Here is a 23,721-nt window from a genome sequence, read left to right on the forward strand (position 1 = left end):
CAAGACTTTAATTTTCAAACCTTTGAGGAAATTGACATTGAATAATCCGGGGGAAGGGATTTACCCAGGACAGGTGAAGGCCATCCAAATGACTGGTTGTTGGTCATTCACTCAGTTATGTTGTTCATGATTTACTTTGAATGGTTTTGTTGTTTAGTGCAGGGGCCAGTTTTGTTTATGCTAGGAGTAATCCCCTTAGCTCTTAGAATAGGTAGGGAACTCCCTGATAGAGTGGGTTTAGCGTGGATTTATTTGCACGTTTTCTCATTAATAAAATGTTAATTCTGAGAAAAAAACAAGAAGTAGTCTGCCTCGAATTACTGACCCCTAACACACATTTGTGATACAGATTTCCAGACCTTCTATTTGGAACGCGGAGTATGAAATGCTTGTGGAATGATTGGGCTATATCAAACCTGATTATATCACATAGATCAGCCGCATATAGGCTTTTACTTTATATTAATAGAAAAAATTTGGAACCAGAGAGCAGCTTTGCAGTTTGGTGGCTATAGTTGCGATATACAGATCAAAAAGGGCTAGGTCGATGGGCGAGTTCTCAAACACAAATTGTCTAAGTCAATAGCAACAACAGGATATTTTATGAAGGCCTTAAATAATACAAAACCTGTTCTGTATGCTGTAGAATCTTTTTTGCAGTTGAGTAAATGGACAGGCTGATAGGAGCTGACAAACTAACATCTTCCTCCTTCTTGAGAAAACAATTGTAGAGTGCTACCATGATTCAGGAATAAGAGGAATATTGCCACTGTGTTGGTATTTACAGAAGAGGTTTGGGGTTTTTGTAGAGGGAAACTCTGGAAGTGTCTGTACCATACTGCTGGGAGCGCATACTCGCCTTTTGCTATATATGTTGGGGCATTTCTGCTATTATTAACAAAGTATTCTTTTGTGATAAATGTGTTATTTTTATAAATGACATAGCTTTTAAGTGTGAGTAATTCAAGTCCCTTTGAAAATAAATTCAGACTTGTGATTTACTGTTACAATATTTTCTTGATACCATTTTCTTATTTTATTTCATGAATATCAGTTTCTTGGAATTTGAGTATGTGTGTCTGCATCTATTTAGCCTGGCATGACAATATTGACACTATTCTTGTCTACCTCACAATTTGGCCACCTGAGATAACTGAAGACGGTTAAGGCACTTTGCATATAAACCTTTGATACACTTTTGCGTCTACTGTATGCCAATTTGAATATTCTGCTGTAAATGAATAGATCTTCAAGGCTTTGCGTCTTGGCTCTCAGTAGGATGACTTCCACCCTTCAAGAGTCTCATACTCTGAAATATTCCCATACGTCCAGAGGGAGGTATGCTGGAGGTTTCAGAAAGTACAAGCTATTCAATGCAATTATTCTTGGTTTCATAGCCCTAGGCACTTATTCCTTCGCCCAAAACCACTCATCAACCCATCTCAATGTACTCTGGTAGGAAAAAGGGCTGCGGTGCAAGGGGATGATAGATGCAGAGGGGGTGAAGACTAAACTCATGAATCCCTGGCTCCCTTTTACAAATCCTTTATTTGTTTTGCAAATAGAATGTTCTGGTAAACAGACCTTCATCCAAGACATCTAAGGAGTATGATGTAGGGGGACAAGGATTTCCAGCATGAGTCCCTACAGTGAATAAGGTGTACAGAATATCTGCTGGTTTACCCAATGCTTTTAATAGGTCATAGCTGAAGTTCAACAGCAAAATAATGATGGGCAACAGATGTGCTGTGTATATACTGAAGAGCTGAATTAAAGGGATTGCGCAATGACAATTACTCGTAGTGAGCCATAAAGATAAACCATGAAGGTCCACATTTCAGCTTTTAAGGAAAGAGGCTCACATTGGAACATCACACAGATGCTTCCAATGGGTTTTCATCAAGTAAAATAAAAGTTGAAATCACAGGACACATGGAGGTGGTTGGTTACTCAACTGGACACATCCTCTGATTTCATAGGGCTACGGCCGCTCACACTACTGCTGCGGTTGTACAGTCCTCTGCCACTACGGCTCATGAAGGATGCCCTTCCTTCTCCAGGGCTGTTAGAAGGCAAGGAGACGAGTGACCCTCTACTTCGTCCTGGTACAGAATCCAGTAAGCCACTGCACCCCAGAAGTCGCACCTCAAGTGTGCCTGAAAGAAAACATGAAGATCCATGAGTACAATAAAAATGAATTCACCAACTTTGGTATTCGTCATAGATTCAAAAGTGTGGAGATTAATAACCAGCACAAATCAAGAAACATGGCCAATACAGTATAGCCAATTGGTTACTTACCTGTACATATGGTCGCCAGTAGGGTCATCCTTACAGACTCAAATTATTAGCTTTAATCCCAGCGCCATGCAAAAGATCACACAGTAAAATAGCTATAACAATAGCGCATAATGATATAGGAAAAGCAGATCATAGCAATATTATAGCATCTATAACCCATCCTTAGCAAACTTCATGTTCCTACTGGCTTCTCTGGAGACCCATCAATGGAAAATGACATTTGAAAAAAGGTTTTAATGCATGGACTGAAATACAATAATTTGTCCTTGTTGCCAGGAACTGTTTTGCTGTGGGGTTGATCCATGCTAGTGAAAATTAATGTGTTTCTCCTTGAACTTTCAATGTAATCACGCCTGAGTTTTAAAGGGGCGCTTCAGGGGATTTCCCAGCTCATCTACTGCATAACCTCCCCATTTACTCTGCTAATGGTAAATGGCTATGGATGTCAGCTTTGAAGAAAATATAGTGACAGTTTTTAATGCAAACCGCCTGCTTATTTTAAAGGGTTTCGAGTGGATACGATAGCCAGATTACCATTTCTCTTGCACCTGGCTGTGTTTTTGGGGAAAGATCATGGGCGTTTATAGTCCCAATCCCTCTTTTCTGGGCAGTGAGACTGTCAAGGGACTTTGCAATGCCACCTGTTAACCTAACGAAGCAACTGCAGCTCAGGCAGTGTGGTTAAAAATGAATGGTTTATATGCAACCAATAAGTGGGTCCAATCTCCACAACAACCCAGGAATACTTAAAATGTTTGCTGGCATAGCACATGCTCATGCAGTGGATATCTGATTTCACCAAATTTACTTCACCTAAAAGTCAAATATTTGAATATTATTTCCTTTGAATTTTTCTTTATTATACCCATTGGATGCATCTGTGTAATGTCCCACTTACCCCCCATCTTATCCTATCACCTTACCCCATCCCCCATCTATTTTTTTTTTACATTTTCCCACTTACCCAACCAAATTCAAAGAAAGAAAATACGAAGATTTCACATTAGGTGAAATTGGATTCAGTGAAATGTAGGTATCCCTCATGCAGCAGCCTCAGGTCTGTGTCCTCAGCAGGAACCGGCCTACGGAAATCCACCATAACCTGCAATTGTCTTCAGGGTCACCCTTTCATCCCCACCATAAAAGCACACTGCTTCTTTAATTCCTTGTTTGCCACCAGAAAATGTCCCTTGCTGCTCCTCAGGCCTGTGCCATTGGCTTACTGTGAACTCCAAGCGTTAGAGAACACAGACATCTACTTTCCATCGACAGTCAGACGCAACATATTTACTTTATCAACTCTTTTCATTGCACTCCCCTGCCCTATCAACAATATTCACTTCTCTTTGTATTGTACATCTCACGTTTAACTTTCTCAGCTGGTTTAACATGGTGGGTTGTTAGAAGGGACAGAAGCAAACAGATGTCTTCACACCGCCTGTCCTACTTGGGAGTCACGTCTAGTCTGTGTTCACATAGTAATGTTGGGTGAATGTGTGAACTGAACTCCATATTGCTACCATATATATTGCCGCTAAGGGCACATTTGCAATGAAGGCAAACATGGCACCAGTACCATGTGTAGATTGCGCTCTAGGTGTAAGTGGTAGTTCTTTGTTAGATAACCTGTAGAACTGCTATATGCATTTTGCAAACCATTTGGATATTGCTGCTTGGGAGACTGAATCCTCTTCTCTCCCTGCAGCTAAGAAAACAAAGAACTGGTCTATTTTCCTGATTTGCTTTATCCTATTGAGACATAACACCTACTCTCCTAACATCCAGTGTATGGAAGGCTATCTCTCCAGAAATGTGTGGGTTTTGAAAAAACCCTGGTAGTTCAATAGATTGGTTAACATGGAATCTAGAAATGAACTTCTGTGCAAACCGTGGGTATGCAATTTCCAGTTCCTCAGTAATATAGCATTTGCAGTTTATAGGCCGTGTTTGATGTTAGACAGACTTTGCATACTTATGCAATCAAGTCTCTAACCTTATTCTTAATTGAATGTATAGACATTCAATTAAGAATAAGGCACATGTGTGCCTTATTTGGCATTGCGACTCTGGGATTTACATGCACCACTGTCACTGTAACCAGGTTATGCACTTGCACCTTATCCCCCCCCATGTTGTAAAGCTTGTATTGCTTTAGCATTAAATGTAGATTGCATTGCTTTAGCATTAAATGTAGAACAGACTTTTATAAACATTTTTTATATCATATTGTAAGATGATATTTAAGAGGAGGTTTTCGTTTTTGCCTTACACCTATAGATGGTGTTATCTATTATAAAGGGTGTGTGGTTGAAACATTATGCATGAGATTTGTATCTGTATATTGTCTAAGTTGTATTGTATGTTACTGTTAGCACTTTATATTAGGACCAATGTGCTGCTGCATTATGATTTGCTTACACTCTGAGGTATGCCGGTTGTACATCGATACAATATCTTGCTGGCAAGCTTTAGATAGAAATCGCACTCATGAATTGAAGCTTCCATCATTTTATCAGTACACTAGGTTTATCCATTTGTCATACTTCTCGGACCATACCATATTATATGTCGTCATAATTATTGATAACTCACGCTACAGAGCGGTTATTATTGGGTCAACATAGGAACTAGACTTCTTTACTCCATCCCAAGATGGCAGATTCTTTATCATGTAAAACTCTATGGTAATCACATCATTTGGGGTTGTGGGAGGGACAGATGGAGCGTTTATAATCATGGAAGCAATATTGGTCAACAGTTTTACTACAGCCTGATAAGTCCTTGTAATGGACCGAACGCGTGGTGTTTTTCACCCGTGTGTGTGTTTCTTATCTACCTGGTCTGCTTTGATTGTGCATGTCATTGCCAATCTATTATGGTTTGTTATTAACTTTGCACTTTGAAGAAACTATACTAAGCACTTCTCTACAAGTGCCCAGGCGTTTTTGAATCTCATTTTAGTGTGAAGGGAGTTTCTTGGCATGCTTTTGAGATTTGGTAAAAAGATATTCATAGGGACGAGCCCCACTTGCCCTGGTGCACCAGCTGTGTAATCAGGCACAGCGCTTTGCTAACAGCAATTTTTTTACATATATATATATATACATATATATATATATATATGTATGTAGAAAACCCTGCACCAAGGTCCAGGAAAGGTGGAAGGCACTCCAGGAAACGCTGAGGCAGGAAACCAGGTAATGTCAGCCAAAAATCAATACTTTAATTCATAAAATGTCCAGGACGGGAGAAACAAAACACGAAAAACGACGCGTTTCGCGATAACAGACCGCTTGTTCCCCATATTTATATATATATATATATATATATATATATATACATACATACACACACACACACACACACACACAAGCACACTATATATATTCTAGTACAGCAGTTGCCACACTATAGCCTAGCCCCTCCCTCCCCCAAGAATGGAAATTTGGGAATGGTCAGTTAAAAAATAAAGTTATTAAGAAAGTTAAAAACACTGTTTCGGCCTAGTCTCCATTAATTTTCCCATAGACAAAAAGTCAAAATTTGCTCCAGCCCACAGCCAGAACCGCTGGACTGATTCGGACTAGGTACGAAAACAACTTTCTGGTAGGGTTCTATGGTTATTGCGCCCAGTCGTTTCTGAAAATATTTGACGGGGCAGAGATGCCGACAGGCTTTTCAGGAATGAAAAATCAGCCATTTTCACCCAAATTTCTATGTCAAGACCGGAGGCGAGTATTAGGCTTACTTGTAGGCTGTTAAAAGGACATGCTTGTATGAACATCCGGGGTATTGCTCTTAAGGCCATCCCCAATGAAGTACTCCAGGGCTTCCAGACTATCCTGGGGTGGATGCACCCCGTGTGCCAATGCATTGGCCAGGAAGTTTCTTAGCCTTTAAAACAGAGCGTTGGCTCCGAATCCTCCTCTGAATACACCTGGTCCTGGCTCCCCACACTCCCTTCGTCTGACTCCATTCTCTGAGTCACCATCACTGGTGCCTGCTTGACTGGACTAAGCAGGCAGAATGGCACGTCCTCTGGGCGTTTGCTGGGGTGGTATCTTGTTGAGTATAATAATTCCTTAATGTGCACAGCCTATTGATATGATATGATAGTTTATTTACATAGCACCTATACACACTGTTTCAAAGCGCTTCAAGGAAAGGGAAGGAACAAGGCAAAATACAATGAACATTCTTACAGGCCATGAACTGTAAGGATGTGAAATTAACTATTGTACTCGGCCTGACAGTTCAGATAGTGCTGGAGGGGCAGGAGGGCGGAGGAGAAACAAGTAAGGGGAGGGGGAGGAGACAGACTAGGTTACTATCATACTAGGTCCATGGACAATTCTGATAGAGTAAGTGTATAGAAGAAAGGGGAGGAGATAGGAAAAGGGAGAAAGGGAGAGGAGGAGAGAACAGAGTCAAAAAGTGTGGAGAAGCAAGAGATGAGAGTGAATACAATCGCAGAAGTCAGTAGTAACACAATGTTGCAAGCCTGGATACAAGATGAAGATGGGAACAGCTGTCATGGCCACTGGTCATGGGGCCAGTCCTTCCTCATCTCCAGGGTCCCGTGTGCTCTGCACACTCTAGGCCTAGGGCGTGTGCAACTGGGCCGGGCATGGCCCAAGGAACAGAACTGGAAAGCACGTGCTACAGGCCCAGAAGAGGACAAGGTGGAGTTTGTAGGCAGAGCTATGGGAGGGGCCTGAACCAGCCTATATAAGGCCAGCTCATCCACGTGCCCTTGCTTTGCGTTATTCTGCTTCCAAGCAGCGCAACGCTCTCCGCTGTACCTACCTGTGCCTTGCTGGATTATAGCCTCATCTTCAAGATTTCCTGGGAACGCTTCTTGCCAGCAGTCTTCCGGCTCATCTCCGCGAACGTCTTCTCTCCAGCACCTCCGTCGCTGCAGACGCGTCTTACCTACTTCCAGTCGCTCCATCTGCTACCAGCCTCTACATCGCTGAGCGCGCATCTTACCTGCTACCAACCTCTACATCGCTGAGCGCGCATCTTACCTGCTACCAGCCTCCACATCGCTGAGCGTGCCTCTTACCTGTCGCCAGCCGCTACATTGCTGAGCACGCACTTTACCTGTTTCCAGCCTCTACATCGCTAGCGCTCTATCTGCTGCATCGCTGAACGCGCCTCTCACCTGCAACTCGTTGTGGCCTGTGCCGGACTCTTCTTCTTACATCCATTTCATTACGACCTGAGTCGAGTCGTCCGCTGAGCCAACATTACACCACGGTCAGAGTCGGAGATGCCCTCTTGCAACCACGAATCTTCATCGAAGGCCCGGACACCATTCTTTATCGTCGGCCTGCACCTACGAGGGAAAAGAACAAACAGGTTAGAATTTATATGCATTCACATGGCCGCATATATACACGAGACATTGCAAGAATTATAGCTGGATGGAATACAGTCATTCCGACCGAACTATAATCATACTAAAGACTTAACTCATACTTGGATTGGTTGCAGCTGGTCTGGATCAACCTTCCCACAGGCCAGTGAGTTAACTAGGCCCGTTCCACGCGCCCCTGCTAGGAAAGGTAGGACGGATAGCTCAACATTACAAGACTACAGGTGAGAGTCTATAGGAAAGTGCTTGCCCACCATATTCTGGCATAAAAGGGCTGGAGGAAGTCACAGGGTCCCCACACTCTTCACACAGGGGCATCTCCTGAGCCGGCAGGTACAACCACTCTCAGAGGGGGAAGGTGATTCTGAGGAATCAGACCAAGGGAGGGTGTTATGATGTAAGTGTAAGTTAAAACAAGTTCATAAAAATGTATTACCAGATCCTAGTTAAGCATTGAGCTGCACTATGAGCTCATTAGGTTCTAAGAATGTTATTCTAAGAATGTTGATGGGTTACAGTTCAAACTGCAGGGAGAGAGCCATGTTGGCACTCGGCTCCCATAGGCCGCTGTTGCTGTAATGAAATAAATTACTGTTTCTTCATCACTGCTGCCTGGAGCCCTTATTTCCTCATTGGCGACGAGGATGGCTCTCAGCAGTGTCTCCCTACTCCTTTGAAGTCTCGTCATAGCGCGGCCTGCATTATTCCACACTCCCGTGCGACAGCGGACGCTGCAGGAAGGTCAGGAGGAGCGGAACAACAGGTCAGCAGGCACGTCCCCTGGGGTGTAATCTTGCCTTTCCCATTACTGTATTGACTCTGTCTCAAAGCAACAGTGTTTACTTTCAATGATCCCCGGCTCGAGCACTAGTCACTGAGCAAGGAAGTGGGCGTGGCCTCCCTAGCATTGACATTATCGTTGCTGAGCAACCTGCCCATGCAGTTCTGGCAAGTTTCAGGAGCCAGCCATTATGACATGTATCCATTCTGTGGATGAGCAGCCATCACGTTCCAATTCAGACTGATATGAGGATTGTGACATCATACACAAGGGATTGTACTCATACAAGACTGATCCCTTTGTCTGCATAGCACAGCACTGTCACTGCTCAGTCTGTGCATCCACTGGGCATACTTGAACTGATCCAGAGTCTATTGGTTGCATCTAGCAAGCCCACTCTTTACCACCTTTTTTTACCGCTTAAGACATGGCAGCTTTAATACCTCCGCCAATGTCATTTTTGAATGAACCTGGACGCCCCCAAGTTAGGTGGGACAGGTGGAAAGACATGTTTGAAAACTACCTGGTGGCAATGGGAGGAGAGAGATTCAGCTCAACTCGCAAAAAGGCTTTATTACTTCACAATCTTGGTGTGGAAGGCCGTGCAGTGTTTGATGGGTTAGGCAATGCACAAGCTGGTGAAGCGGAGGACATAGATGAATATGCCCTTGCGATTAAACAACTCAAGGATGATTTTGAGCCAAAAAAAAATGTTATATTCGAGAGGCACAAGTTCTTTCAGCGTACCCAGGAGTCCTTCGATTCCGTGGAATCGTACATAGCCTCATTAAGAACATTAAGCCACTCCTGTGAATTCGAACATCTATCTGACTCGTTCATTAGAGATCAGTTAGTGAGGTGCACAAATAATATTAGGATACAGGAGAAATTGTTGGCAAAAGACATGAAGTTGGATGAATCACTGATAACGGAGTACAATTCTGTTCTGAAAGGATGTTAACTTTCTTGAAGAAATTTTGCATCAGACACACTAGAACTGCTTTATATCATCCAAGGGCCAACGGCCTCGTTGAGAGAGCCAATAGGTTCATAAAGGGTGGTTTGCAATTGGCCATGGCTTCTAAGCTAAGATGGTTTGGTGTAGTAAGAGAAATGATATGGAACTACTGTACCACACCACACTCAGTTACAAATGTATCTCCGTTCATGTCATTGAAAGGGAGACAACCTGGAACAAAACTATGTCCAGGGTGGATGGACTTAGCCAAGAGTTCCAACATTGATCGCAAGAGAATTATGACTCATCAAAGAAGCACAGGATGTGTACAAAGAAAGATTTGATGAGGACAAGAGTGTCAAAAGTAATACCTGGAAAGTGGGAGATTGTATTCTCATAAAGAACCCTAGATTCACTCCCAAATGTGTAGAAAGCAAAAACATTGGTCCCAAGAAAATATCTGCAGTAAGAAAGAATGTAGTAATTGTAGAAGGGGAGGGGAGGGGAGTGTTGGTCAATGTCCAGAATTGTGAAATGTCCAGAATGCATGAAGGACAATGCACATGATAAACATGACACTGGTGAATTTGCTAATAACAGTATCAGAGACTCTAGTGTCATAGATAAGTGTTCCAAGGATGACACAATTCAAGGTCTGCAGCAGAGACACATTCAAATAGAGTCAAGAACAAACCCAGCTGGTTTAAGGATTATTATGTGGAGTAAACAGGTGTATGCACATAAGGGATGAGATGTGTTATGATGTAAGTGTAAGTTAAAACAAGTTCATAAAAATGTATTACCAGATCCTAGTTAAGCATTGAGCTGCACTATGAGCTCATTAAGTTCTAAGAATGTTATTCTAAGAATGTTGATGGGTTACAGTTCAGACTGCAGAGAGAGAGCCATGTTGGCACTCGGCTCCCATAGGCCGCTGTCGCGTAATGAAATAAATTACTGTTTCTTCATCACTGCTGCCTGGAGCCCTTATTTCCTCAGAGGGCTCCAACCGTGCCCCAACGCCCCCGCGGAAACCAGGTGAGCGTTACAACAGCAGGATTCAGGGCTACCATGAGAAAGGGTGACGCACCGTGAATCAATGAAGTGCCTAAAAGTCAAATCCAGCCACAAGACGGAGATGGTGAAACCAGAATGCATCAAGAAAGACAACTGCAGAAGTAGGCTGGAGGGGATGGGAGCAGGGTAGAAGAATCAAGCAAAACAGGCAACAGCTGTGTGATCGAGAAGGGAACATCACGGGGGGACTAGAGGGACATGTTGGTGGATGCTTACCTGCTGTCTGTGTACGGGTTTGGACCCTGGATCCTCCCGATTCAAACTGATCCAAACAGAAATTGCCCCTCTTCTTCGACTGCCCTTCGGACACCCGGGCAAGAGACACCCTTGATCTAAGATTTAAGAGCCGGAAGGAAGAGCAGCGCTAAGAAAGTAGGCGGGGCTTAGACCAGGTGAGCAATATCCACTTGCATATGCTCCCCATCTGCAAAGAAAGAGGCTGTAGGGCTCTTTAAGTAGGGAAAGAAAGCGGCAACCAGGAAGGCACCAGGTGGGCGTGGATTGCAGCTGGCTGTTTATTGTACTCCTTATTGGAGCTGGCTGTGAGCTTGAAAGGTCTCTGTGTTAGAACAGTGCTGTACAATTGTCTTCACTGTACTCCTACAGGCTCCTCAAGCCTGCTGTAGTTGGCCAGTCGCAGCTTAATGCTACGTAATCCCAGCTGTGGTGGTGTCCTGCTCCGTTATAACCCCCTACCCACGAGCAAGTAATTGCAGCTTAAAGATCTTTTCCTTGCAGCGTTGTTGCAGCAGCACTTCCAACCGCTTGTGTATGGGTTTTTGGAACGGTTTTTCAGTTTTAGAGTAAAATAAAATGTTTTTAAAGAAATATGGAGATTTAAATCTGCTGGAAGAATAGAATTAAAGGAAGTTAAAGCCTAATGCTCAACTCTGTGTCTTAAAAGAATCAAGACTCTTCATTGTACTGCTAATAACTTGACTTGCTGGATGGATTTGGAGGAAAGTTTTTAAACCAAGCAGTTTGTCAAGAGCCTCCCCCTCATCCCACCGTCAAATTGGAAATTGTTAGAACAATTCATCAAAAAATGAAAGTTATTACGAAACGAAAAAAACGCAGTTCTCAGCCTCCTCCCATTAGTTTTACCATAGATATGAAGTGACGTTTTTTTAACAGCCGTAGCGTGAAACCCGCTTGGAAGATTTGGACGGAATAAGAAGCAATCTGGGCAGAAAGCGTTGATTTAATTTCCATGACTAGTTTGGGGTAAATCCATCCAGTAGTTAAGATATTTGACATTGAACGGGGTGCCCCCTGCTCCTTAACACCTTGTATTGGTCTTGGTGCTATGCAGCAGAGAGGCTGAGAGAGGGTAATACATTTCCCAGGATAACACTGGGGTTTTTCCGTCCAGTAGCTGATAAAATATTTGACGGCGAAGGGAGTGCTCCGCTTCTCCCAAAATGACAGCTATAAATGTGCCCCATAATACATCTGCAAGCCTTTTCAAAAATGAAAAATCCTCCTTTTTTTTATAGTTCATTACAAACTTTTCAAATATTGCATACTCCACATAAAACACTTGAAAAGAACACGAGAAAAAGAAAAATATCTACATGTTATAAGACTTCTAAGACAATTCATCATGGGTTCATGGTTGTGGATAGTACCATCTCATCATCATTTCTGCACTACCATCATGATATTAGTCAGTGGTATTTTCAAACCAAAATATACTAGGTCATTATTCAGTCCACCATAATACTTTCTAATTTCTCTACCTTTTCGGTACGGTGTCTTTGAAATTTCCAGTCCCAAATGTACCGTTCTTAGGTGTCTTAATTTTTCACAGTATAGCACTAAATGTTTAAGCGTTTTTCTTTTTTTTTACAGAATCTGCAGTCTTCAGCTAGATCTTTCACTTTACTTCTTATGTTCATGATTGTTTTGGTTTTGAACAGGTTCATCCGAAATTTAAGATAGATATTTCCCTTTTTAATACATGGGAAGGTTTGAAGATATTCAGGCAGCGTGTTGAATGCTCGTGCCGGAAGCATTTTCTTCCATACATCTATGCGCCGATCTTTGGTCTTGATTTTCACACCAATCTAGTTCCAATAATTCTTTCTTTACAGCATTCGGATTTTGTAACAGTAACGCAGGATCTGTTTGTAATTGTTTTAAAGTGTTCATACAAGTTTGTTTCCACATTCACAGTATTGAAGCTTGGGGATTATTATCCTCATTCCGGAGAATCCGATTTTGGGGCAGATCGTCGGCTCCCAAAAATGCCCTGTATACTGACAGCATGTTCCGCATCACCTTTGCATTAATTGGGGTCAATCCAAGCTCGTATCTGGTACAGGCAGTTGGAGTTCCTCTGGGCAATGATGGAACTTTTCCCCAGAATGTGTTTTCGCACCAGGGCCATATCTCAGCCGGACAGCTGAACATCGCCTCGGCGCCAAAAATCAATGCTGGGAACACTTTCGCTTTGTAGAACTCGATCGGTTTTAAGCTGAATTTACTATACCTTTTATTCAAGACGACACCTTGAGCAGCTAAGGCTTTACATTTCTGCCGAATTTTAGCCACCATATTGTCGTCGTTAATACTGGAGTTTATTATTACTCCTAAGTACTGGGTTTCCATCGTAAGACGTATTGCTTTGTTCTCTAGTTTCCAATTAAATTTACGCTGGTTGTTTGCTCCAACTAAGTTTTGAAGTATTAATATCTCCGTTTTTGCTGGATTAATCACAAGTTCATTAGCATATGTATACTCCTTTAAAGCTGTTAAATTTCTTTGTAATCCAATTGGAGTTACGTCCATTAATACGATGTAATCGGCATAAAGTATATAGTCAGTTCGCTTTCTATTTATTTTAGGAGCAAAGGATCTAGTTGTTTCAAATGCTCTTTCTATGTCAGAAATAAAGGCACTAAACAGGGTGGTGCCTAAGGGACACCCCTGAGAACACCTCTTGATGATTCAATGGGAGCCGAAAGGGTTCCTTGCGAATCCGGTCTGACTTTTATGGTAGTGCCAGAATAAAGTTGTTTGATTGCAGCAAGCAAGCTCCTTAGACAGCCCCGTTCCTCAAGTTTGGTCCACAAAAGCGCACGGTCGATACTATCGAACGCGTGAGCCAAGTCCACAAAAGCTAAGTAAACCTTTGATTTTGTCCTTATGGCATCCATTTTCAATAGATTAATAAGCATAAGGTTTAGTCTGCATCCCACACCTTTTACAAAACCGGTTTGGCGATGGTCAGCCCCACCTGCCTCTCTTATCCACTCTGTCAGTTGTAATAACAGTTGGGTTGCAAAGATTTTTCCCACAACATCCAAGAGGGCAATTGGTCTATCATTTTTTGGGTCTGTTCTTAATCCCATCTTAAACACTGGCACGATTATGGCGCTTTTCCATGAATGTGGAATTCTTTTTTCGTCAATAATGTTTTTAAATAGGACAAAACAAAAGTCGGCCCATGCCTCAGGGTGTAATTTCAATGTCTGTTTTTTTAGGCCGTCCGGACCAGGTGCACGAGACAAACTAAGCCTTTTGGTATTTTCCAGGATGTCTAGCCTATCAATGGTAATATCCCAAGTTGCAAGTGGATTTTGTTCGCTGTAGCTGCTGTCAGTTTTTTGGGTAAATAAATTCTAAAAGTGCTCAGTCCATCTCGTTTCCGTCACCATATTGGTTTGAATCACCTGCTGAGGTGCTGCCAAGTTGTTTATCACTTCCCAAAACAGGTGGCCATTTTTTGATGATAGAATTTGCAGCATTTTTTCCACGTCATTTTGGACCATCATGTTCTCATGCATCCGGAGCCAGTTTTTATATGTTTTTTGCGCTTCTTTTTTATGTTTCAGATAACTCTTGCTGGAATTGTTTTTTAAACTCCTAATTGTTTTTCTCAGGTCACGTTTTTTGGAAACTACCTCACTATCATAAACATGACCCTTCTTAAAATTATTTTGGTTATTGCTTTGGAAGGTTTTAGTATGCGCTTGTAATAATACAGGATATTCTATTTGATCCATCTTGTGTTTTATTTTATCTCCTGTTGTCAGATTTGTTATTGATTTAATGTGTTGCTCTTTTAATTTTAGTCACTTTCTTCCAGGTGTACTGGTGACGTCATGGTTCCATTTATGCAGATTATTTTTTTTTGGACCTTGTAAGGTAATTTTGTTTCAGATCGTGGTCACTGTTTTGCATGCTAATTACATTTAGGACTTCAATATCTGATATTAGATTATCTGAGACATAGAAGTAATTGAGGATAGATTCTGAATTGTTATTTTTCCACGTGGCTTTGGGGAGGGGATATCCCCTTTCGTGCATCCGTTTAACATCTTCATTCCTCGCACCTCCATCTCTTCTTCCCAGGCAACGAGCAACCAGTTTTTCTTGTTTCAATTTGTTTTTGGTGAGGCTGTTCCTTTTTGTAATTTAAGACATTCCATATTGAGGTCGCCACAGAGTATAATTTTAGTGTTCTTCTCATTTAACAATATAAGGTCTATTACTTCTCCTATTGCATCAAGATACACCCATTCATCCATGGCGTTGTGCTGCCATTTAGATTTATTATATGAATTTTCACTTTGTCCTCCTCTTTCTCATTCTTTATTGCAACCGTCACATATTGACTGTATGGAGTTTAGTTAACAGAATTTATTATTCTTAGTCCCTGATTTAGTTTTACAAGTGTCAATAACCCTGCCATTGGTCTCCCTTTAGCTTGTTTTAAGGCTGGGTTCCAGGCTATTTCACAGCCATCCACCATAGGCTGATTGATAAGCCAAGTTTCCTGGAGAGACAAATAATATGTAACGGTTCAATGGCTCCAAGACTGTTGAAAAGGTGCATGAAGCCTCTTGTGTTCCATGCACCAATCTGTAAGGCCATTGAAGTTTTTTCCGTTTGGCATTATTTGTTTTCTTGACGGTTTAATGATCTTGCGACCCAATTCCAACTTATTTTGTCATCATTTCTCTCTTGTTTATTATTGGTCACTCTTTGCGACAGGCCTTCTTCCTCATTACAGGCAAATGTGATTTTAATTTTTTTTTTGGTTCGCTTCTATCGCTTACACAAGGAGACATGTCTCCATCTTCCTCCGGGTTCTTCAGACCTCTTTCGAACCTGACTTTTTGATGTGAGTTTGGATTTCTTTGTGAATTATACACTTCAGCTCTTTTTGAGTGTTTTTTGCGGGATCTTTATTTTTGTATGAGGGGCATCACCCCATGGTTCTGATATTCCAAAACCCAAATCCTCAAAGTCAGCAGTATGTTCGATAATTATGTCTCTAATAGCTCGAGAATAGATGTGAAGCAATACACAATCAGTTTCGTCGTGTATAAATTCAACTATGTTTATGTCGTTCGTTGTAATTGAACGCAACTGTGGAAGATGATTCAAAAGTTTCAACGCATTATACCTATTCAGAATCAGGCCATCGTTTGAAGAAAAGTTTCTTTCTAAAAGAAGGCAGAAGTTGGACATTATGGTCTGCTGTTTTTTTGTCGACAGCTTTTGCCTGTCGAATGATAATCTTTTGTCATTTCTCCAGTCTTCTTTAACCTTGCCGTATGTTATCATGTCTTTCTTTATTATTTGGGGCCGTTTTTGCTCCCATTGTTTCTCCATGTCTCTCTTTGCTGAGCTTACGTTCACTTTGGGATTTGCTCTGAGTGCATTTGAGGTTCTCAGTAGATTTAAAGTTATTGGGTGCCATTCTTTCGTCAAGTGTCAGGCATTTTTTCCGGATTTTTGCTTTTTCTTCTGGTACTTGAAATTGAATACTCCGTTTTTTTTCTGTTTCTGGTGTAACTTCAATTGTACAGATTCTCAACTGGTGTGTTTTCTCACTTTGCCTGATCATCGGTTCACTGCTACTGTGCGAGTTTGACATCAGATTTTTATCATTTTATTCTTCTTCGTCCATTATATCTTCATCGTTTGAATCATAAGTGGATAGGTTTGCTAGTTCCTCAATCATTAACTCGTCATCTTCATCCTCACTTTCGTGTGCAGTCACTTGCTTTTCTTTGTCTGCCCCTAGAGTGTCTACTTTTTCTCTCCGTATTTCCAACTTTTGCTTGAGAACTTGGAGCCGTCTTGTTCAGAGCAGTTTGAATCTTAACATTTAATGATTTAATGTTCCTTAGGAACTTACAAGAATTTTTGTTGTTTGCTTTCTTTTTATTTGACATATTTTGTGTTTTCTTTGTTCGTTTCATTGGTATTTTGTTTATAGTTCCTTCTTTGATTGCACTTTCTCTTTTGTTTTTATCAAAAACTGCAAACGTTTAATTTTTACTGTTTTTTTCCGGAGTTTGTTAGTTAGGTTTGTAAGTTAGGTTCCAGATTACTTGTCTCAAGGCCAGTTTGACCTTCAGCAGTTACCGAGGTTGACGGCCGGCTAACTTCAATCTCATCGTCAATTTCCAGGCCCTTTCCTCTGTTTCTCAACGAGTTCGTGTCAGACACACCATCTTTGTGATTCCTGTTTGAATTTTCCAGTGTTCTTGTTACAACACTCATAGACGTTGGGCGAATCCACAATCATGGTTTCAGGATTTTTTTTTATTTCACCAACTATCTCAGCATTATTCAGAGTTTTGTTCTCTCTTCTTTGCTCTTTATCAATCACTTTCTCAACTCCTATGTCATAGATGATACAGCCACAGCTGTTATCCATTGTGGTTCATTTTCTACGTTAATAGTTTGCTGTTTTTTTAGGCTCCTTAATGCTTCACGTGCAACCTCAACTAAGAGTCATTTGTCCTCTGCATTATTTTTTAGTTGATCCTTTATTTGTGCAACAAAGGCTTCATTATTTCTTAAGTTGTTAACTGTTTGGTTTCCCATTTTTTGTTGATCATGCTCTACGTTTATTAATTTAGCGTTTACTGAAGCCATGAGAGTAATTTGGTCTTTGAGGCTCTCATTGAGACGTTCATATAGTTTTATCAATGGGGCCACCGTTATCGTCAGCGCAGAGATGATATTGGGTCTCAGCTGGTTTATAACTTGTTCTACTAGTTCTTGGCAGTCAGTTTGTGGCCCCCTCAAGTCATACATGTTGTCCTGTGTTCTCTTGTAGGTTTGACGCTTCACTTTAGTAGAGCCTCTAATGGTTCTAGCATCTTCTGCGTCAGATGAACTATCTTCGCTTGTATCACTAGAGTCAGACACGAGGTGTCTTTTTTCAATGTTCTTTTGCATTTTTACTTCCTTCTCTTTGGTGTGTGCAGGATTTTGTATCTTGTGTGGAGGAACTGTGTCTTTTCCAGTTTTGTGAGCAAAATATGGTTGCAGGGCTGGAACTCAACGCAATTCGTCTCTTATTAGGGCGGTATGGATTCTGTTGTAGTCTTTGGTAATCTGCACTTTTTTCCATTTGATTTCCACTTATGGGTGCATTTATTTCATTTGGATACTCAGGGGATTTTTTGCTTTTCTCGCTTTCAGTGATTTTTACTTTGTTAAGTAGTGTTGGCGGGAGGGTCAACTTTGCATTAATGTTTTTAAGGTCTTCAATTAACTTGTCTGCCAGGAATAGCGAGTTTCGCCTTTCATTCGGTGGTTTACTCTTGGAATTGGATCCTGCACCCAATCGGACATTATCCTGAATTGTGTGCTCATTTGGTGCTACAAAGGATTCCATCTCTGGTAATAGAGTGTGGTTTCCATATCCATCTATTGTTGACTCCAGTCTTGTATCGGCAGATTCATCACTAGTTAGGCTTACTTCGTCAAAGTTAGTCAAATTATCTTTTTTTTGGTTTTTGATTTTTTTCCTTAGCTTTTTGTTCCACCTTATCGTTATTTTCAGAGTTGTATGCTTCATTTAACTCTTGGGTTACTCGCCATGCAAGTACTCAGAGCCTGGGGGGGAGGGGCTGTTAAAGGGCCAGACTCAAGTGGATCCATTTGCTGGTCCATATCAACATTTGTATTTGGATATGTATTTAATGGTGTTTGCTTGATTGTCTGGACATTCACCTCCCAGACATGCTTCGAGTAGAATCCATGGCTTAAACTGTGCGCCCTCTGCCTACACTCTCACACCCCCCACCCCCACCTCCCTCCTCCCTCCTCCCTCCTCCAGGGATCCCACTTCGCCGGCAGACACAGCTGAGCCTCCCGGCTCGCAGCCCGAATGACAGGCCGTGCATGCGTACCAAGCAACAGCTCCTCCGCCCCCAGGCAGCCCACCGCCACTGCGGCCCGGACACCAGCCACCCCCAAAACGGGAGCATCCAGGATCTGGGGTGGGTCGGGGGTTCTGCCTTGTGTTTCGGTAATCCGATACTGCTGTATCAATATCGGGTTGCTCCGCTAACGGCTGCGGCTTTGCTGCAGTCCGCTTCAGCTTGCGTGGGGGTGGGGGGGTATTTTGCCCTAATAACACTGACAAATATGTGCTACCAAGCACAGCCGTCTAGTACCGGAGGATTGATCAGACTTTTTCCCCCCCTTTAGTCCACGTTCCGTTTGATCCATTGGTGTTGGTGTTAATGTTGTGGTGCAGTCGGTTTTTTCAAGAGCAGAGTGCAGACGCCGTAACCTTGCCCGTAGCAGTGGAGTCCGAGGTAGAGGACAGAGTTAGCGGGGTGGTAAAATCCATAGTCTACCCGCAAACACTCCGCGATGCTCTGTGTGAGTAGGTTTTTTTTTATCAGGTTACTCCTCCTTCCACTAGTAGAGCTAGTAGAGGTACTCCACACACCACAGCAGTCCAGCAGGGTTCCAGCCACAAAGAACACTCCCAAACACTCTGCCATTTTGTTTTTGCTCACTGCGAGAAATAACTGCAGTTATAATGGATATAACCGTGGTTGGCCGAAAACAAAAAGTGGAAAAATTGCCATTTGGAGGATGAAAAGGGATGACATGGCATCAGGCTTGAAGGGAGGAAAGAGGACACCATGTGAAATTGAGGCGTTGCGTGTCTGGGGGTAAGAGGGATGGGGGATGGGAGCCACCTCGGGACCAATTTCAAAGCTTAGGATGTCCCTGGTTATGATAGAAAAGGAGATATTGGGAATGAAAGTGTATCAGACGAAAGGACAAATGTTGGGGGAATGGGAGAGGGATAGGGAGGGAAAAGGAGCTTAAGGAGAGTGGGAGGGGGAAGCATGGCACGAGGAAGGGGGTACTTGGTGAGTGCCTGTGAAGGTACGGGTGTGTTTTGGATTTTGCATGCTTTTGACAGATAATCGCAGTTATTTGTGTTCATTTACAGATAACTGCGGTTTTAAAAAGAAGTGCTAAAAAAAAATTAAGACAAAAGTGGAATTTGACACCTACAGGTGGTGGCCGGTAATGGGTGTGGTCAAAGGCAATGGCTACTGGATTCCGTTAAGGAACTAAACAGTGCAATATAGAACGTGGCCAGGGCTTGTGGGCCACAACAAAACCTAGTGGGCAACATGCCAAGGGGCCAGAGCGAAAGGCTGTGGCTAATGTGCCCAAAAGAAACAAAGAAAAAGACGTTTATAGTGGCTATGGCCAAATCTTGTGGCACCTAATGGGTCCAAATTAAAGATATTGGGGAACATGTACAGTGGACACAACCGAAGGCCATTGCTAGTGGCACTTAATAAAACAATGGTATAGCAAAACCCTTGAAATTCACTGAAAAAACTTTAAAGTGTAGTTAAGTTGAGCAGTTTTAAAGCAACAAAACCCTTGAAAGTCAGTGGATGTGGGAAGTCATGACTAGCTGAACTCATGGGCTTTGCAACGGGAACGTGCCAAGTTCAGCTGGTCATGACTTCCCACATCCGCTGAATTGCAAGGGCTTTGTTGCGTTATTACCAAACAGCACCGGACGGTGCAGGGTTGCATTCAGGCTGCAGCAAAAGAAAAACACCAAAGACCACCAAAATTAGTCAAGTAAAAACATATTTAATGTGAACAATGTCCAAAAACCAAAAGCAGGGAAAAAAGGTGGCAGTGCGAAAATCAGGCTATCAAATAGCAAAAGATAGTCTGAAACAAAAGCCACCAACGAGCTAAATACAATTAAACATATTTAATAAAGTGCACAGTGCAAGAAAAACATCACAGTGACATATGATTGTTAATAAAAATTTGAATTCACGCCAGTTACAAATAATCATAGCAAATGCACTATATACAAGGCAACTGACACTGAAATCAAAACAAAGTTCACCGGCTTTTCCATTGATACTTGCGTGCATAGACCCATAATATAACATATCCTAATGATAAACCGCAGATAAGCAATGATCTATAGAAAAATGCATATTTAAAATCCAATATTTCTACAAAAATGTGTAAAATACAAGTATTAAATATAACATCGAGGTGAACTGACCGCAAGTCCCCGTATTGCACAACAAAAATAGCACAAAGTGCCTGATGCGCATGTGAATAAAGCGCACAATGCATAAATCCCAGAATACAGCAATGATGCCCATCAAAATGTATGATGTTAAAGTGCAATGTGCATCCGAATCTGATGACGCTAGTGTAACAAATAGCACGAAATAATCATGGCTGCTTGATAAAAGTGCAAAGTGCATTCTTTACGAGTGCTACATCCCCAAGAAAACATGTAGGCAGAAGATACCCACATGCATCTATGAGGATGTGCACTAACAGTAAATGAAATGCACAGTGCAAACTGCCCACATGAACACTCAAAGTAAACATGTAAATCACATACACGACAGCATTAAAGTGCAAAGTGCATTCAAATCATTCTAAATGCAAGAACATGAAGTCATACAATAACATGAAGTGGCCAAAGTACGAACCTAGCCACAAAATAAATAACCCACACTTAAGAATTCGGACCAGCATGCAAATCTAAAAATATTGCACATCGATTGGTTTCAAAAAAGTATAAAGAACTAAGAAGAAAAATTGCAGAGGGCATGAATTCACCAGAGAAAGAAAATCGTCTGAGAAGCTGAATCGAAAGCAGAACACCCCAATTCGGCCAAAAAATCTGGTGAAATAAAACAACTAACACAAAATAATGGAATTTCGAAGACTGAAATCTGCACAGCCTGAATGGCAGGTAGAACCACTACAATTAAAGGGGTAACGATCAGCAAACCAAAAAATCATAAGCAGACAGACACAAATTATATAAGAAGAATAGATTAAAAAGAGAAAAAGAATAGACATTGTAACCCATGTCCACATTCATGCTGCAAAACAGGACAGAAGGGGGAGGCCAATAAAATGACTGAGTTGGCTCATATATTACACTCCAATTAATGTGTATGTCCAGATGGAACCTTGGTTTGGAAATCCAGAATGGTTCTTTTGTAGAACACTCTAAGTTTCAATGTTCTGTCACCACCACGTGGATGTTTGTTGACGTGTGAAATTCCAAAAATTGAGAAGCCAAACAAGTGCCCTTTGTGGCACCCATGAAAGTGCTTGGCGATGGGATAGGAGAAGTCAGCATGTTCCACAGCACGAAGTGCTGTAAAATCCTTATCTTTAGCTTACAGTTGGTACTGCCAAAGTACCATTTAAAACACGGACAGCTGAGAATGTAAACACCAAAGTCCGTGTTACAGTTTTAAACCCAGTAACATTTTGAGCTAGTCATGTTTGCGATTACACGGATGGTAAGAAACTCGAAACAAATTTATCCTTCAAATAAGAAGTCCTGCGGAAGGTAAGGCAGGGGGCAACACGGCAGAAACTCTGTTCAGATCCTTATCAGCTCCAAGGGCATGCAGGTATTAGGAAATAATATCACGGAGCCCAGTAGAACGAGAGTCAAATATGAGGAGAAGTCTAATATCTTGGTCTGACTCAGTGACGCAGGTCTCCGATGTGTTGAGTAAGGAGTGTGTGCACTAACAAAAGATCCCTCACCAGGTGTGTTTTGGAATAGCCTTGTGCTAGAAATCTAGATGCAGCCGCTGCACTGTGTGTGTCAAAATCAGCCAAATCAGAGCAATTTCGCAGGAGCGTATGAACTATCCATACAGAATACTGTTAATGCCGCTCCTAGGATGCTTGCTGGCAGCGGATAACCGCTGACTGGAACTGGCTGGCTTCCAATAAAAAGGTAGTTTGCAGACCAATTTGCAATATATCATATATTACTTACCATAATCCTATTTCTGATGCCTGTATCTGCATGCTTTGAATAGGCCGACATAGATGGAGAGTATTGCACATGAGGTTTTCGAAGTTCGAAAAAGGGACTTTGACAGGGCATGTTTGTAATTCCATCCCTAGTGTGAGGTCGACTGTACCCATGATCCCTCCCTCAGATTATTTGTTTCGGCCAAGAGGGAGTGTAAGGTGTAAGCATGGAGTGTAGGTAGAGATCACAAGGTGTGAAAAATCCATGTTTTCCAAAGAACCTCCAACTCCAATAGGGCAGGAAGGGTGGGTGCATGTGAATCAAAGCATATACAAGCATCAGAAATACTATTACAGTAAGTGATGTATGCTTAGAATGACAGGCTTTGCATAGATTAGCAAGCAGTACTTGAAGGAGATGGGCTGTTTTAAGTAAGCGCTGCAAATAGATGTTTTAACACCGCTTGTTCCACCTGTGTGTCACCCTTGGAACGTGAATCTAGACAGTAATGTCGGGTGAAAGTATGTATTGAACTCCAAGTGGTAGCCTTGCAAATGTCACCTAATGGCACATTTGCTATCAAAGCTAGAGTTTCCCCTGCGCCTCAAGTTGAGTGTGCTCTAGACTTGAATGGCAACATTCACTTAGCAAGAGAATAGCAAAGTTGGATGCAGTTGACAATCCAATTTGAAATTGCTAATTTAGAGATCGTATCCACCCTCTCTTCCTGAGACTATGGAGACAAAAAAAAAGATCTGTTTTTCTGATAGTCTTAGTCTTTTGTAGGTAGAACACGACTGCTCTGCGTACATCTAGTGTATGAAGACATTTCTCTGCTGTGTTTGTGGAGCGTTGGAAAAATGCAGGAAATTCTATCAACTGGTTTACATGACATTTAGATATACATCTTGGGGAAAAACGTGGGTGAGTGTGTAGCACTACCTTGTCTTTGTGGATAGTAACAAAGGGATCTTGAACTGATAGAGCTTGCAGTTCACTGACCCTTCTTATAGAAGTAATAGCTGTATGAAGTGTCGGGAGGCCCCATTTGTGAAATATGATCTCTGTCACTCAACTGTCTTGAACATCTTTGGGGATATACATGCTCTAGAAGACATCTCAACAAGTGATGTCGATCAAGTGGAATTTTTATGTGACCATAA

The 23,721-nt window shown here is 41.9% G+C and overlaps 1 protein-coding gene across 4 annotated transcripts in view; it reads right to left on the bottom strand.

The window, feature by feature from the left end:
• LOC138447689 (serine/threonine-protein kinase N1-like) overlaps nt 1-23,721 on the bottom strand; it is a 1,645,716-nt gene that overhangs the window by 720,008 nt on the left and 901,987 nt on the right. For all 4 annotated transcript variants that reach the window (XM_069603962.1, XM_069603960.1, XM_069603961.1 and 1 more), the window contains one exon: nt 1,956-2,156. In XM_069603962.1, the coding sequence (XP_069460063.1) occupies nt 1,956-2,156 (201 nt within the window). The remainder of the gene's footprint in view (nt 1-1,955; nt 2,157-23,721) is intronic.

This window comes from Ambystoma mexicanum, chromosome 3q, assembly GCF_040938575.1.
Source record: "Ambystoma mexicanum isolate Mex_15411 chromosome 3q, UKY_AmexF1_1, whole genome shotgun sequence".
Lineage (NCBI taxonomy): Eukaryota > Metazoa > Chordata > Amphibia > Caudata > Ambystomatidae > Ambystoma > Ambystoma mexicanum.